The 16,705-nt window shown below is 46.4% G+C and overlaps 1 protein-coding gene across 4 annotated transcripts in view; it reads left to right on the forward strand.

Annotated features, from left to right (window-relative positions):
- The window catches only part of SERGEF (secretion regulating guanine nucleotide exchange factor), a 249,553-nt gene that overhangs the window by 34,455 nt on the left and 198,393 nt on the right, over window positions 1-16,705 (forward strand). For all 4 annotated transcript variants that reach the window (XR_014231596.1, XM_082342478.1, XM_082342477.1 and 1 more), the window contains exon 9: window positions 12,405-12,571. Coding sequence is in view for 3 of the 4 variants with exons in the window: in XM_082342478.1 (XP_082198604.1) it covers window positions 12,405-12,571 (167 nt within the window). In the remaining variant the exon portion in view is untranslated. The remainder of the gene's footprint in view (window positions 1-12,404; window positions 12,572-16,705) is intronic.

The raw sequence follows: 16,705 nt of genomic DNA on the forward strand, positions 1-16,705 counted from the left end.
TAATGCTGGAAGGGACCATCTCATCCTTATTTGAAATTTAAGGAACCAGAAGCCCAGGGAGACGGTCCCATAGCTAATGGACGCAGGGCCAGGATTAGAACCCATGGGTCTCTAGCCCAGGGCTCCTCCACTGCCCTGCAGCGCCTCTCCTAAGAGAGACTGTAATTGCTTCGTCTCCTTTATGGAGGAAGGAAGAATCCAGTTTAATAAATTTCATTACACCAGCCCCTTTATGTAACAGGGCTGTTTCCGGGTCCTGGCAGATGGTCCATAGTAACAGTGCTTTGCTGATTTGGTTGGAGCTGATCCTATGAAATGAAAAATCCTGTGTAGCAGATGCCTTTCCCAGTCCCTGGCCATGGAAAAGTCAGCCTCTCCAGGGAAGGCACTATAGCTTTGGTGCTCACCATCTCTAGTGGGACTCAATGTGAACGCCTCGGAGGTCATCTTAAACCCAGTCAGGTTTTTACAGAAGGTCACATTGGTGGAATTTCTTGGTGGGTGGGGTGCTGGTAAAAGGTGTTTTTTCTGGGGCCTGAGGGACAGATGGGATCAGGGAGCAGAGTGAGAGAGAGATCAGATGTGGAAGGGAAGGAAATACAGGCTGTCTCACCGTGCATCTGGCCTGGTGGCCCTTCACACCACGAGGCCTTGGACCTCCAGATGAGCAATTTGAATGTAACCTGCAGGGCCCCTTTCATTGAAATTACTGGGACTCCAAGTCTGATTATCTTCCCTTTCCTGATGGGTGCTTGATCATAACAGGTTCTCCTTATGGCCTCTTCTGGTGGTGCTCCTTACTGCCACTGCTTGAGGCAAGTGGCAAGTCCCTAGACCACTGACAGTGGGCGGGTGTCACTTCCACAGACTCCTCCTGACCTTGTCCTGCTGCTCTGTTCTCGCTCTCGCAGGGTCCTTACATGTGGGGGTGGGAGAGTGCCCCCCATCTGTGAGTGCAGCTCACCTAAGGCCCCAATAGGTCTTTTATACTCAATTCTCCTGAAGAACCTGGGACAGTTCCCAGGGGTAGGGTTAGAGGAAATTTGAGAGGCACCATCCAGAGTCATGTCCCAAGATGTTCTCACTGGTTGACCACAAACTGGCATCCGGGACAGCCTCCCTCCCCTCCTTGCTCCTACCCCTGGGTGAATTATTTGCCCACCCAAGGATCGGGGGCAACCTCTGTCTCCCTGCTTGAAGATCTTAATCTGGGTCTCCCATTAACTAACAGCCAGTTTCTCTTTGGAAGCCAAGGATGCAAATAGTATTGGGGGATCTCTTGGGTTTTCAGAGGTGGGACCCTGGTTTCCTAACATAACAGCTTGGATACCATGGTGAGCTTTGCAGGATGCACTGGCCCCAGGTAAGGGTTTGTCCCTGCTCCTGGTCCTGCTGGACCTCAGGATGGTCTGCAGGGGGCGCTGTGTGCCCACAGCCAGGTGCTGTGACTTTACCCAAGGGACTCAGGCAGCGCATCTCTGCAGGCCCAGGCGTGCTTGGGAACTGCGGCTTTCCCTTGGCTGTGCCCAATCACCCAAGTCTCATTCCCAGCTCCAGCCTCCAGCTCGGGCACTGTGAGTCATCGTCATCAGTGGAAAACGCAGCTTCACCAACAGCTGGGCTCAGTGCTTGGCCTTTTTTCTTCTTTTTTTGTAACTTCACAGAGATGGAAACTGCTGATGATCTTTTGCAAGAGACAGCAATTGAAGGCAAAGTCCAGGGCTAGGTGGGGAGAGGAGAACCCTGAGGCGATGGGGGTAGAGATGTGTGTCTTTCCATTACCCTGCTCTTGGGCCTTCCAAGAAGCCATGCTAGAGAAGCAGGCAGTGAGGAGCCCTGTGGACCTTGCCTGTCTCTGCTCTTTTATGCCAAGGAGCCCAGGAGGCCTTTGGTAATTAGCTAATGCAGGTGGCAGTTGAAGCTTTGAGAGGTTGACGTATTTTTCTAAGAAGCTGTGAGTAGAATGTGCTAGAAGTCAGGGTGACCTGGGTTCTAGCCTTGCTTTGCTTCTAACCCACTATTACCTTACCTTGGGTAAGTCAGTTACTTTCCTTACTGGGCTGCACTTTTCCCAGCTGAAGCAGACGGTAGGGTTAGAGTACTCTGAGGTCCCTTCCTGCTCTGGTGGTCTGTGAGTCTGAACTGAATGTAAAGAATTTTGAGCCTTGTTTCCATAATCATCTTGAACATCTGAGACCTGTAGCTGTTTCTCCTTATGCAGTGAGCAATGCTCACGGAGAATGACACAAGTACAGGTTCCTTCTCTCCAAGGACTTCACATCTGCCTTCTTCCTCTCCTCTCCCCACGAGGCAGTGGACAGAGGTTCCTGGGAAGCAGGAAACTGGGATTCGGGTTCTGGCTTTGCCAAAATATATTGTGTGTCCTTGGGCAAATCCCTCACCTCCTTCAGCCTCGTTTTCATTTTCTCCAAAATCAAGGATTAGACTTGCTTCTTGGCTTCAACTCCCCCCACTCCCTCCCGCCGTCCTCCCCCCCCCACCCCCAACACCTGCAGCCTCCTGCTAGCTTTTCTGCAGGGTGTGATTCTTAGCTGCAGAAGCCCTGGGGTATGGTTTCCTTTCTTGCCGGGAGGGAGAGAAGCAAGATTATTTTTTTAATTACGCAGCTAAGATTAGGCAGCAATCTACATTTTAAAGTGTTATTAATAAGAGTCTAAAAGTGTGCGAAGAAGCTTGGGAGTTGGAATGTGAAATGAGTTGGGAAACATCTGCAGAGGCACCGGCCTCAATCAGGGATGTTTTTTCTCTGGGTGCCAAGTGACTGCTAGGTGTGACTGGCAGCCTGATGTGCCGCTGGGCTCCTGGAGGAGCAGGAAGCCCAAATACTCGGCCAGAGCAGGGGCCAGAGCCCCTCAGGGCAGGGGCTTACGGTCCAGCCTCTCATGATGGTTCTTTGCAAACTGGCTTTAGAGAAAGAGTGATAGTCATGATATTTCCAGCACCTCTATTTAGAGTTTATAAAGTGCTTTCATGTTTATTGTCTCCCTTTTCATCATAGTCCTGAGAGGTAGTTCAAACAAGTCTCACTGTCCCTTCAGGAGTTGGGTGAGGGCTCTTCAATTTAACTTTCTTCCTTTAAGAAAGGTGGTGTGCTATAGACGAAAAGCCCTGGACAGGAAGTGGGGAGCTGGGCACCTGTCCTGGGCCTCCACCTCCCTCCCCAGCTCTTCCTGTCCCCTTTTCCTACTTTGTATTTATAGCACTTAAAGTCGTTTGCCAGGGGATATGTTTTATGTGATTTTTGTCCATTGTCTGTCTTCCCCCTGCTAGAATGTAAGCTTCGCCAAGGAAGGGAGTTTTGTCTGTTTCGTTCACTGCTGTGGCCCCTGGCACCTGGGACAGCACCTGGCTTATAGAAAGTACTCAGTAACCATTTGTTGAATATTGAGAGTGCCCGACTCTGTTTCCGAGTAGTCTGTGTGAAGAGTCATTTGTTTTCCTTAGTTTTGTATTCCCTTTGGGGAGTTGGATGGGATGGTCTCTGACATCCTTGGTGGCACATAAAAGCTTGTGGTAAGAGCAATGCCTGTAACTCTTTTTCCTTCCAGCAAACACTGAGCACCTGCTCTGGGTCAGGCCCTATGCTAGGTGCTGTGAGGAATACAGACAGCATAAGGAAGGATCATTGTTCTCCACCCTTCAGTGGACATGATGGTTAATTTTATGTGTCACCTTGACTGGGCCATGGGTGCCCAGATATTTAGTAAATGTTGTTCTGCGTGTTTCTGTGAAGGTGTTTTTGGAGATTAACATTTACATCAGTAGACTGAGTAAAGCAGATTGCCCTCCCTAATGTGGGTGCGCCTCATTCAATCAGTTGAAGACCTGAATAGAACAAAAGGCTGACCCTTCTCTGAGTAAGAGAGGATTCTCCTGCCTGACAGCGTTTGAACTTGGACATCGGCTCTGCAGGTTTTGGACTTGCCAGCCTCCATAATCATGTGAGCCAATTCCTTATAATAAATCTTGCTCTATAGAACCTACTGGTTCTGTTTCTCTGGAGAACCTTGACTAAGACAGTGGGCAATGTAAGACATGTCATCAAATGAGCTTATATTTGGTGGCATAGAATAGTAGTTAGAACAGGGGTACAAGCACCATGCCAGTGGCTCCTAAGGAACGGATGGCCTATTCTGACTAGGGGATGATGGAATACTTTAGGGAGGCAGTGGCTTTTGAGCCAGGCCCTGAGGATGAGAAGGAATTCTGTGGGTGGAACAAGCAGGCCGACCAGCAGTGCAGGCTGGGGCACAGCACAACCCTGAGGCCTGGGAGGGAGGAAGTGGAGCAGGCCCTTGACAAAGGGACAGTCACCCAGCGCTAAGAGAACAGAGGTGCTTGGAGGGAGGGGCTTGTGGAGGGCGAGGGAGCCAAATACACGAACAGTCTAGGACTAGGGCTTCCTGAGATGCCCTCACCAGGTTTGGAGAAGAAACCAGTCCTCCCTGCTTTTGTCTGGGAAGCCCCCATCCTGCGTGGTACAGACAGTCCTACAGCTGGTCCAGGGGCTCCTCAGGTGCAGTCTGTCTGGACTTCTCTTGCCAGTGCCCCTGATTTGACAGCTAATAAAGTGAGTGGTGAAAATGGAGCAGCCGTGTGGAGTGCCTGGCATGTCTTAGGACTCTGATCTTTGTCATATAGGCCGAGGGTGATGCTCCCTTAGTGATCTGGCCGGGCTGTCTTTGTGCCCCTAGCCCACACAGGTGTCCCTGTGACTCTGAACAACCTCCAGAAGTCCTTGGGGACTGTCCACTTTTAAAGAGGCAGTGTGGGCCAATGAAAAGTGGAGCTGGGGTCACACGGACTGGTGGGTCCCCTGCAGGGCAGTGACTGGGGGCACCGACTGGGGGCAGCTGGAGGCTCTGAGCTTGAGACTTCACCTCCCTCTATGCTTCAGTTTCCTCCCCTGTAATTTGAGGATTATAATAATGCCTTCTCACGGGGTGTTTTTGTGGACTAAATGGGACAATCCATGTAAAGAGTTTGGCATGAAGTAAGTGCTCTCAAAACATTGGTTATTGTTATTATCATCATCATTATTGCAGCTTTGCCACTTCCAAGCTGTGTGATCTTGAGCAAGTCATTTAACCTCTGTGACCTGTTTCTTTTTCTGTAAAATGGGATTCACACCAATCATTCAGTGTTGATTAAATTATATAACTTCATGGCAGTGCCTAAAATAGAGTTTTACACAGAGTCAGCTCTCAATAAATAATTCTCCCCAGGCCCTTATGTTTTTTTTCAATCTCTTTGCAGGCTGCTTCTTCTCTTCGTTTTAGTTGGACAGCTCATGTTTGGAAATTTTATTCCTGTATTAACTAAAAAAAATTCCAAACCTTTTGTTATGTGATATTATTCATGATACAACTTTGGAGACTTGGGAAATTTTACAAAAGCAAACAAACAAACAAGATATACAGCCAAGTTCCCAAATTTTAAAATTGGTAACCATAACATTGTAAATCAACTGTACTTCAATTTAAAAAAAAGAATGCATATATATGTAAAACTGAGTCACTTTGCTGTACAGCAGAGATTGGCACAGCATTGTAAATCAACTAGACTTCAATAAAAAGAATTGTTAATCATATTAGTGGTCTTTGATATTAGAGTGGATGTTTTATTCAAGGACACTGGTCAGAGTAAATATTCAAAAGGTGCCAAGAAAATTAGATTGTACACCACTCACTTTGACCCTGAGGATTTTTAGACATCATTATTAAAGTTTAGACCAAGAAGATGTCTCAGAGGTCATCTATCCCAGTCCTCTTATTGTATGGATAGGAAAAATAGGGCCCCTGGAGGGAAGGGATGTGTTCAAGATCACGTAGCCTTGGAGAGAAGCCAGGATTAGGATCCAGGTCTTCTGAGGCTCTGGTTAAATCTTCTTATCTTCTCCAACTCACCTTGCTTCATCTCTTTTCCATTGCTCTCTTCCACTCTCTTCCTTTTTACCCCCTGGTTTAAATTTATTTGTGTTGTGTGATACGATGTGCCGTATACTATGCTTGTATCTTACAAAAATCCCAAAATCCAATGGTGAAGCCTTCAGTTCTCTTCCTCTTCTTTATCAGTAAGATAAAGAAGATGACTTACCTAAGATTTACCTAAGATGTCGGTAGTTGGCAGCTGGCAGAGAAGGTTTGACAAATTGGTAGAAATTGGGGGTGGAATGATGGAAATCCTTGGTAAGGCTGTGGTGTTCAGTTTGGGAGGATAGTAGTAATAGGGGCTAACATTTACTGTTATGTGTCATGCACTATATGAAAAAGTATCCTTGCAGCAGCCCTACAAGGAAGGTGTTATTTTTCCATTTTTCAGATGTTGAGTAATTTGCTTAAGATTATGGAGCCAGCAAATGATAAAGTTTAGTAGTTGGGAGCAAGAAGTAGGTAGGAAGAGATGGTTAGATTGTTCATTTGTTCATTCAAGCAACAAATACTTTATTGAGCATCTACTCTGTGTTGGGCACTTTTCTAGGATACAGGGATGGGCAGAAACAGTCCCTGCTATCACAGAGCTGACTCTCTGGAGGATGAGACAGACTTTAATCAACAGTCCTCCTAATGAGCATACATTTATAAACTGAGACAAGTTCTCCCAAGATGAGGAACATGGTTCTCTGAGATTGTTGCACAGAAGAGTCTGATCTGGGTTGAGGACTGAGCAGAGTTGAAGAGTGAATACAAGTTGACTAGGTGAATGGGCTCAGGGGTAGAGGAGACAGCGGGGGGCGGAGGGAAGGGGTGTGGAAGCCTTGAGGAAGAGCAGGATGGCACGTCTGCGTGGGGGAAGCAGCCTGGTGTGCCTGTGTCCAGCCCCTGTCCTCTGAGCTCTCCCCTCTCCTCCTCCTTGCACAGGAAGACTAAGCTTGGTGACTCTCGGGCAGTTAGTTTGGTGTTCGAACTTCTTGGTTTTTATCATCAAGTGCCTTTTAATGAAGTCTCTGTCCACGTGGCAGAACAAAGGATGGGTTATAGAAATGAGGTTCTTACACTCTAAGGACTTAGAATTAATAACCCTGAGAGTAACAAGTGTTTGCAAATGGATCAATTATATAATAAATATAACTCATAGGTGCAGAGAGGCCTCCTCGTGTGTGTGTGTGTGTGTGTGTGTGTGTGTGTGTGTGTGTGTGTATACTCCAGAAAGCATTGTACATTTGAGGTGGGAGGGACTAAAGAGGTTGTGTGGACTTTTTTCTGCCTGACCCATGGGATTCTTTTTATAACATCTACCTCTATTTGCTATAACTCCATTTTGATATCTTCAATGGCATTCTGTTTCCTTCTGGGACAGATTATGTTAAGAAAATATGGATGTTCCTTATATCACACTGTAATCTATCTTCTTATTGCCTTCAGGACCCCTTTTCCCAGAACAGGGTAGAAATTCCTCTTCCCCTGAGGACCCAGATACTGCTGGAGCAGCTTCTCACTGTGCCTGTTGCTGTGGCTGCAGCACCTGCCCCTACCAGCATCCTGGGCAGCCCTCTGGCTGGTGAAGGAAGCTGGCTCCGCGACCATTCCCCATCCACCCCCCTTTTGCGTCTTCTCTGATCCCAGAGCACCCAGGGCTTTGCACCTCATTTTCTTTCTCCTCATTCACTCCTCCTTTATTTGTATTTGACCATTTGATAAGATGTTTGCACAAGGCTCCAGAAGATTTAAATCATTTGGTAACAATAATATTGCATGACTCCTGTCAATGGAACCCCTGATCTAGCACCCTCTGCGCCTTTTTAAATTTTTTTTTTTAACATCTTTATTGGAGTATAATTGCTTTACAATGGTGTGTTAGTTTCTGCTTTATAACAAAGTGAATCAGTTATACATATACATATGTTCCCATATCTCTTCCCTCTTGCATCTCCCTCCCTCCCACCCTCCCTATCCCACCCCTCTAGGTGGTCACAAAGCACAGAGCTGATCTCCCTGTGCTATGCGGTTGCTTCCCACTAGCTATCTATTTTACGTTTGGTAGTGTATGTATGTCCATGCCACTCTCTCACTTTGTCACATCTTACCCTTCCCCCTCCCCATATCCTCAAGTCCATTCTCTAGTAGGTCTGTGTCTTTATTCCTGTCTTGCCACTAGGTTCTTCATGACCTTTTTTTTTGCCTTTTTAAATTTTAATGGCACACCCCCACCTTCCCACTAACCTTGAAATCCAGAAATCTCAGAGTGCTGTGTATCTCCTCCCGTTCCCTTTCTCTTACGTCAAATGGGGTGCCAAGCCTTGCAAATTCTTACCCCCCTGCAACGATTTCAACCTTGGCTTTAGCTGATGCCTCTTAGGCTTGTGTCACTGTAGTGGCTTCCTGCCTTCCTTCCCTTTTCACTTGCTCCTTCTGTGACTTTGCTTGTCCCCTCTCCCACTCCTAGAACCTTCTCCCTGTCAGTAAGATGGGGCTGGTAAGAATACCTGTCTCACGGGGTTGTTGGGAGGGGTAAACAGAATACTGCATAGAGAAAGCTTAGAACAGTATATAGAGAATTCCTAGAACAGAATGCTTAGGCACATAGTGGTGCTGGAGAGGGAAGTGTTAGGTATGAATATTATTATTACTGGCCCCCTGCAATCCTTTGCCAAATGTACCATCCCCCAAACACTCATTTCATCAGGCCCCACCCCTGCCCAAAAGTCTGCAGTCTCCCCATGGTCTATGTAGCAGTAGTTCCTAAAGTGAGCATGCAAGATGAATTGCCAGGGTGTGGGAAGAGAAAATTCTGACTTCTTTTATGTTTTTATCTCATTGTTTTAAATTTTCTACTTTTGGAGTGTGTTTTCACTATACAGTTTTGAATAAAGGTACCTTTATAATTCCCATATGTGTATAATGCAAGTGCATACTTTAATAAATAAATGAATATACATGTATTAGAGGTATGTTAAAAATATTTTGCTGATAGGGGAGTGCAAGCAAACAAGTCTGGAAGGTCAAGTCCAGACCGTGAGCCTGGCGTTGCCTTGAGGTGGCCCCAGCCTGGCAGCCCCGACTCACCTCCGCCGCCCTGCCTCGTGACCCTCCCTCTCTCCACCTGCCCCACCTTGTGCCTTTGGATTTCTGTCGTTGCTTATCCCCTCTCCCCACTCCTGGAACGTTCTCCCTGATCTTCCCATTTTCTTTTCCTTTCCAGAAGTTCACCTTAATGCCACTTGTTCCATCAAGCCTGCCGGGGCAATTCCAGCTTGGAATTCCAAGCTTGCTCCCTGCAAGCTCCCTAGACAGTCTTTGTCAATACCACTCATCTGGCCCCGTTGTTTTCTCCATTGCATTGGGACCCTTGGCCGTGTATATTTCTTGGCTCCCTAGTTATTCTGTTAATTTTCGCATGCATGTGCCTTTAAATTATATTTTACTTGCTGACTTTATTTTGAGCTGTTTGTCATTTCTCCCATTTATCTGGAGACACATACCTATACTCGTTGGATGGCATTAATGTATCTATTTTTTGTCACAGTAATATATAATTATTTAATCTAAGGTAGATTCATTTGTCATACATTTGGGATCTGAATGTCCTTGGATTTGCCAGCTTGCTTCAGCTCGAGGCAGACATTTATCTACAGTGCATTAATGAACATCTTTTGTATGTGGATTCATTGTTTTCTTTTACTCCAGGTGACCTAAAAATCGTAATCCTTGTGCTTAATGCCTTTATTTCACTGCTTATGGTTCTGAGGTCTGCATGGTCTCTTGGGAAGGAGGCCATTCTAGTAAGGAAAGCTGGATGGTACACAGAACATATCCATTTAATCTGAGTTTCCCCCCCACCTCCTCAAACACTGTCAGAATGGCTGTTTCATCAGCCAGGTTTCATCAGTTTGTGACAGCAGCTGTGCAATCATTGGATCTGGATCTGCCATTGGTCTTGGAATCAGAAGACAGAGGTTTATAATTTGCTTTTACCACTGGCTGGTTTTTTTTGGACTTGATCAAGTCATTTAACCTCTCAAGTCATCTAATCTCCTCTGTAAAATAAGCTTAATAATCTATACTTCACAGAATTTTTGTGAGGATTAATTGAGATATTGTCTGTTAATGTGCTGGGCTCCTGGGAGGTGGTCAATAAATGTCTGTTTAAAGGAAAAAGAAAAGAGCCTCCTTTGTCCCCTGTGAGCCTTCTGATGCAGAGTATATTTTGGGGAGAAGCAGACAGACAGCTTCAGGGAGTGTACCTACCTGACTGCACAAACTTAGGTCGGAACCCAAAGTCTGGCCATCCAGTCAGCCTGGTTGTCTCTAATAAAATGTCTGTGGCCTCCCCAGGGAGCATGAAGATTAATTAGTTCATCTTTGTAAAGTGCTTTGAAGGTGAAAAGTGCTACGTAAGTGGAATGGTTGAATTGTTATTGGAAATGTAATCATGGTAGCACCATATTCTGGCAGTCTTGCCTGTCTTGGACATCAATAATCAATAGCAGAGGAGGTTCTCAGATGTTTTACTTGATAAGAAAGGATTCACGGTGGGGTTTGTGATAACATAATTCTCTCTGTAGTCTTGCAGTTAGCAACTTGCCAGTTCTTCTCAGCAGAGGAACGCTAGGACCCTTTAAGAAGTGACAGTCTCATCCTCTGGCTTCTTGGGAATCTCCCTGCTAAGGCAGTCTGGTTGTAAATCCCAGCCAGCTCAAGCAGAGGGACAGTTTGCCAGTTTGGGATGCTTTGTGGGTCCTGGGCACATGAGCTTTTTTTGGGCTAATCCTACAGAAGTGAAGGAAGTGTGTTTATGCAGTGATGTGGGCCAGTGTGATTAACCAATACAGAGTGGTACCATGGGCTAGTAGAAGGAGTGTGGCTTAACTGTGTGACCCTGGGCTGGTCACTCCTTTGAACCTTAATTTTCCCACCTGTTAAATGGGATCCTAGTAGTTGATGAGTACAGTAGTAAAGGTGGCTCAGAGGAGGGAGGGTTTCACCCGTTCTGTGGAGAATTAAGAAGTCAAGAAAGGTTTTGCAGAACTGGTGGTCCATGAGCTGGACTCTGAAGGTTGAGCCATAGTTTATCAAATGAATGATGTAAGGAAAGGGCATCCATGGCAAAAGGAGCAGCACTTGTGAGGCCATGAAATAACACATCTGAATGGACCCTCTCCCTGTCCTTGTAATATATCTGGTACCCCATGGGTTGCACAGACTTTGTTCCCTCTTTGAGGAAGCCTGGAAGAACTTCTTGGTATCTATTTTGGTGTCCGTGAGCAGATTGATCCTGAGAACTGTATCCCTGCAGAGCCCTGTACCCCTTCAAAATTCTGACATTTCCCCCATGAGTCTCTGGTTGTTTTTTAACTGACACTATAAACCGTATGTTGAATGTGGGACCAGATGAAGCTTTGATACTAAACACAGAGTATGTAGTAGATTTGTCTAGAATTTAATATGCATTACTTGGTGTTTTGTCTCTTAAGCAAAGTTTCTCTTTGTTAAAATAAACATGTATAAAGAATTTATACAGCGCACATGGTTATGCATATTTATTGCAGAGAATCTGTTAATAATCTGTGCCTCATCAGACTTTGCATTTCTGTTGAAATAACAAATGTGGCACTCGGTACAACTGAATAAGTTTGGTGAATTCTCTCTTATCTGGGAGAAAAAAGGCCATTTCTTTTTTCCAAACTTCATTTTCTTCATTCGTCTTTAGCACTGGCCAGCTTCCCAGATGGTGCATCTGGGGGACTGGATGCTTTTCTGGCTGTAAATGATTTTGTCTTTTTTTTCCTTCTCTCACTCCCTTCCCTCTAGCACACATAGGCACTCACCTTGGGACTATTAGAATTGGTCCTGTGGGTAAGAGCATAGACTCTGAAAGGTCCTCGATGTTACATGGAGGGAAAAACACATGAAACTGGCCATTAATTGAGCTCAGAGTAAGGCCCTGAGAGACTGTGGCCTGGGGCAAGTCCGGAGCCTGGGGAACCTTAAGGTGGCTGACAGAGGGCTCTGGATTGGGTGAGAGGGAGGGGAGCCTGAGAACAGACATCATCTGTCCCTGCAAAGTACAAGGAGGGTGGTGGGGAGGGGAGTGGGCGCGTAGGCCATACAGCGCCGTTGAGGTGTTCTCTGTGGCCATGTCCATATCTGTTAAAATGCAGGAGCCCAACCTGTAGAAGTAGCCTCTGTTGGAATCCAACTTTGGCACTCAGCCCTTGTTTGATCTTGGTTAAGTCATACAGCTCACCTCTCTGAACTTCAGTTCCCACATCTATAAACACGTGAATATGCACACTTCTTTACAGGAAGATAGGAAGGCTCCTGCTACATGGTAGTTGGTACCAAAATTAATGATCATACTTTCTCTTGTAATTCTTCGCTTACCCATGAGAGCACAGCTGTGGAATATAGCCTTAATTCAAATATTTTTTTTTCTTTTTTTAGAAACTGGCAAGGTGTTTACCTGGGGCCGAGCAGACTACGGTCAACTGGGGAGGACATTGGAGTCTGATGAAGGCTGGAAACCAAAGAAGCAGGATCCATCCCTCCGCTACTCCAGGCCGTCAAAGAGCACACCCTCCTCTCTGCATTGCTTAACGGGAGCAACTGAGGTAGGAAGTGACCTCTTTCCGCAGAGGTGATGCGTTTCTTTTCCTTATCTTTCAGGGGAGCATTCACTGAGAGCCTACTGTGTGCTTATAGTTTAGGCCTTATGGTGGGTTCCATGCAGAAGCCTGAAGGGGTCCTTGCTTCAAGTTGCTCGGGTTTAATATGGTAGAAAAGGCAGTTACCTGTCTACCTGTGCCACAGGGCAGACTGTGTGTGACTCCTTCAAAGGTTCCAGGGGCTCTGGATCCACTTCGGAGAGTGAGAGATGAGTTCAGGGTACAGGATTGGGTACGGCTTTGAGCTGTGCCTTGGAGGATGGGGAGGCTTGAGCAGGCACTGTGAGAGAGAGGAGGACTTTCCGGTGGGCACAGCAGCTGGAGCAAAGTCATGGGGGTGGGAAAGTGAAGAAAGTGTTTGGGGAGCACTGGTAGTTCTGTCTGGCTGGAGCACGGTGTGTCTGTGGGGCTGAATATGAAGTAATATCAGAAGGTTGGAACCTGATCAGAGGGGCCGTTAATACTAAGCTGAGTATTTTGCTCTTCTGTTTATATTTCCCAGTGTAGAAAACACGGTAGTTCAGTTGTTTATTCAAGCCCCTTTAGTTCCCTGAAATGTCTTGAATTTCTGCATTTAAGGCAAGAGTCTTAATTTCTCCAGGGTATGTGTTTCTGTTACTAAATTTTACTTTACTGCTGTCCTTTAAAAAAAAAAAGAAAAAGAAAGGTCTAGGTTTTTGAGAAGAATGGGGATGGCCACTCAGGAAATGTGCCTCTGAACCCAAGTTGTCTTAATGAAGGAATTCAGTCTTCATTCAGTCTGTCAAAAAAAATTAATAAACTAGTGAGACTTCTGTAATCAGCATCAGACTAATTACAACCCTCTCCATACCTAGAGGGCTTCCCTTCCCCTGGGGCCTGCCTGGCCTCCTCCTTCCGGGTATGTAGGACGGTTCTCAATTTCTGCCTTACATCCCAGCCCTGGTCCTCCTGGGCCTTTCCTTGGTGCTGGGTTGAGTCTGTCAGTCTGTCTGTCTCTTTTTCTTTAATTGTAAAGGCACTGAACAACACCACAAGGACAATTTAGACATGGTAATACTAGTAATAAAACCACCCATAATCTTACCACCCTAACGCAGCTACATTCCTTTTCTGCATATACACATGTACATACTTTACAAAGTTATAGTGATGGCATTTATAATGTTTTCTATTCAGTGGTAATTTATTTTATCACAAATGCTTTGCTTTGTTTCATCTTGGTCTTTAAAGATCATTTAAAATGGCTGTATAATATTATATGATTTGAAGATTCTGGGATTTTCTAAGTCATTCTGTGAATGTTGGACATTTAGATCATTTCTCTTTTTTTTGGTCACTATAGTGAACTCTGCAGTGAATACCCTGTTGAACTGTTTCTTTAAGGCAAAATCTTGGGAATGAAATTGCAGGGGCAAAGGCCATGAGCATCTTCATGGCTTTTGCTGTGTTTCTCTAGATTCTGTTTGAAAGAAGTTGACTCCAATGAAAGAGGGAATGCAGTACTTAAGCTAGTACTGTCTGCTTAGTGAGGGAAGGTGCTGAGAGCTTGATATATGGTGCTTTAGACTCTTTAGCTTTCCTTTTCTTTCCCAGAACACTTAAGACTTAGTGGTCAGGTAGCACAGCAGAGGCATAGAGGCTTCATGGGTTTTTCTGAGTCTCTGGTTTTATTGGTAAGATGAGGGTAATAATACCTACCACAGAAGGTCATCGATGAGGATTACATGCCAAGTTCTTGGCACTCTCCAGGCACTCAGTAACTGTTGGGTCCTTTCTCTTCTTCCCTTTGAAACCTTTGAATGCTGTGTGGTGGCCACGCTGTGCAGCACTGTGACAGACATGGCCAGTGTAAGCATATAGCCAAAGAGCCTCACACTGATGTGACTTAAATTATTTAGCTTCTTGGCAGGGCAATGTGAGGAGTTGGCTTGAGCCCCGAGCCCTATGGCAGCTTCATTTTCGTGCTCCCCTCCATCTGTGCTCTGGTCTCTGGGGAGCTGGTGCTCGTGTGTGTTCTCACTGGTCTCACTGCAGGTTCAGACCCCAGGCTGTTTCCTGCTGGTAAATTGGGTCTGGGAATTCTCTCTGCTGTTCATGTCCCGGTCTGGCCTGTCAGGCATCTATTTGCTGGAGGGCCAGAGCTATAAGCTGCTAGGGGTGGGTTCACCTTGGAAAAGACAAGAGCTGTGCTAAACTGGGTGATACCCTGGCAGGGGCTTGGCCAGGGAGGTGCACAGACACCTGGGGAGACAGGAACAGCCATGGACTAAACTGATAATTCCTGACCTTCAAGGACCTGAGTGTCCCATTGCTGGCCAGTTACCTTCTTCTATATCCAGGGATAAGCAGAGGGAGGAGTGAGCTGTCTGGGCTGAGGCCTCAGGTAGGATGTCTGCCCAGAAGGGTCCAGAGAGACAGCCAAGTGAGAGGGGAAAGCACAGGTAGACAGAGCTAGACTGTGGTATGACCAGCCCCTCCCATGAACAAAAGAAAGCAAATAAACACAACGTTACTTGGTGGTTATTATGGTCTAGGCAGAGTGCTAAATGCTTTACATATATTCTTTCCTTTTCACAATAAACTTGGGCACAGGTGTTATAATCACTGCTTTAAGAATAAGGAGACTAATGGGTAAGTCACTGGACTTGGATCACATAGTAGGTAAACAGTGGGGCTGGGGCTTGGACTTGAGGAACTTGAAACTCACATACTTTCTGTATGGATGAAGTAACGGTGCATATGTACCCTCACCTGCAGGAAAGTTCCGGGAGTCAGGGTCTCTGATTCCCTGAGAGTCTCACTTCGTGCGCTGTCAGCTTTGCCTTAGGTACTGGCCCTCTCTAGCCCCTCTTGGAAAATTCCAGGGAGAGCCCCGTGGTTGGGATTACCCCCGTGAGCATGTCAGGGCAGGGTGCGTGTGAACAGGTTTGTTTGCTCCCTGACAGCAAACATACACACCAGCACCTTTTTGCTTTCCAAGCTCCTGGTGGGGCTGCTCCCTGCCCATTTCCTGTGGAACACTGGCTCTGAAGTCCACTCAAAGGTGGAAGCCTGCACTTCACAGGAAGAAGGGCCTGTACTCACTTAGTGGGTACCGTGGGGCTCCCCCAAGATTCTGAAGCAGCTACAGCAGGGTACCTGGTGTGTTAGTGGGACCATCAGGAGGCCTGCTTGACTGACGGTCAACAGCCTCTGGGGGACAAGGTCTGGATTGGGGGTCAGAAGGCCTGGGTTCTAGCCATGGTTCTGCCCTGACAGGGTGAACTTGGGCAAGCCCCTTTCCTCCTTACCCTTAGTTCCCCGATACGTAGGTTGAGGTTGTTAGACCAGGCGATTCCTATAAAGTTGCTCATAGATCTAAGACTGTCTTCCATCTCTGATTCTTATTTTATGGAAACGATCACTACTTAAATTTGTAATGACTCCTGCCTCTAGAGTCCCTTGGTGTCATAGCCAAGCTGCTGGCTCAACTTTGGCAGACCTGGGAACGTTAACTAATCTAGAAGTTCCAGACTTCAGTACTGCTTGAGCCTTGCTCTGCCTCTTCGCCTTGGCTCTGTTCTCTGCCCTTGTTCCTTGTCCCCAGGGCTTCCTGTTCCATCTTAGGTCACTGGGACTTAGTATGATGCTCCCACCTGGCCCTCCCAGGACTTGCAGTTTGGCTTTGACTCCCGTCCCTGTGGCTGTGACCTTATTGCCGGGAACAGGCAGACCTTGGTGACTCTACCTTCCTGAATTCCCCTCCCGCCACCCCCTCCACTGGCTCTGTGCGTTCTGTCCCACCTGTGTGCGTGTCTCCTGGGTTTACCCCCTGCTTGGCTTTGGGCTCTTGTCCATTCCTTGTCAACCCAGTGAATACTGGTTGACACTTACCATATACTTGCTTTGACCACACAGTGGCGGTGGGTGGGGAAGTGGATACAAAGATAAAGAATAGTCTTTGCCCTCAAAGAACTTCCACGTACGTAAATAAATTCCTTACCCTGTAGAGTGAAAAGTACTTTTAGAGGTGTGTACGAAAGGCTAAGGGAGCAGTGAAGGTGGAATAATTTATTCTGAAGACACTAACAAAAAGAAGTGTTTGGACTGGGTTCTTAA

Source organism: Balaenoptera borealis (assembly GCF_965194805.1).
Source record: "Balaenoptera borealis genome assembly, chromosome: 11".
NCBI lineage: Eukaryota > Metazoa > Chordata > Mammalia > Artiodactyla > Balaenopteridae > Balaenoptera > Balaenoptera borealis.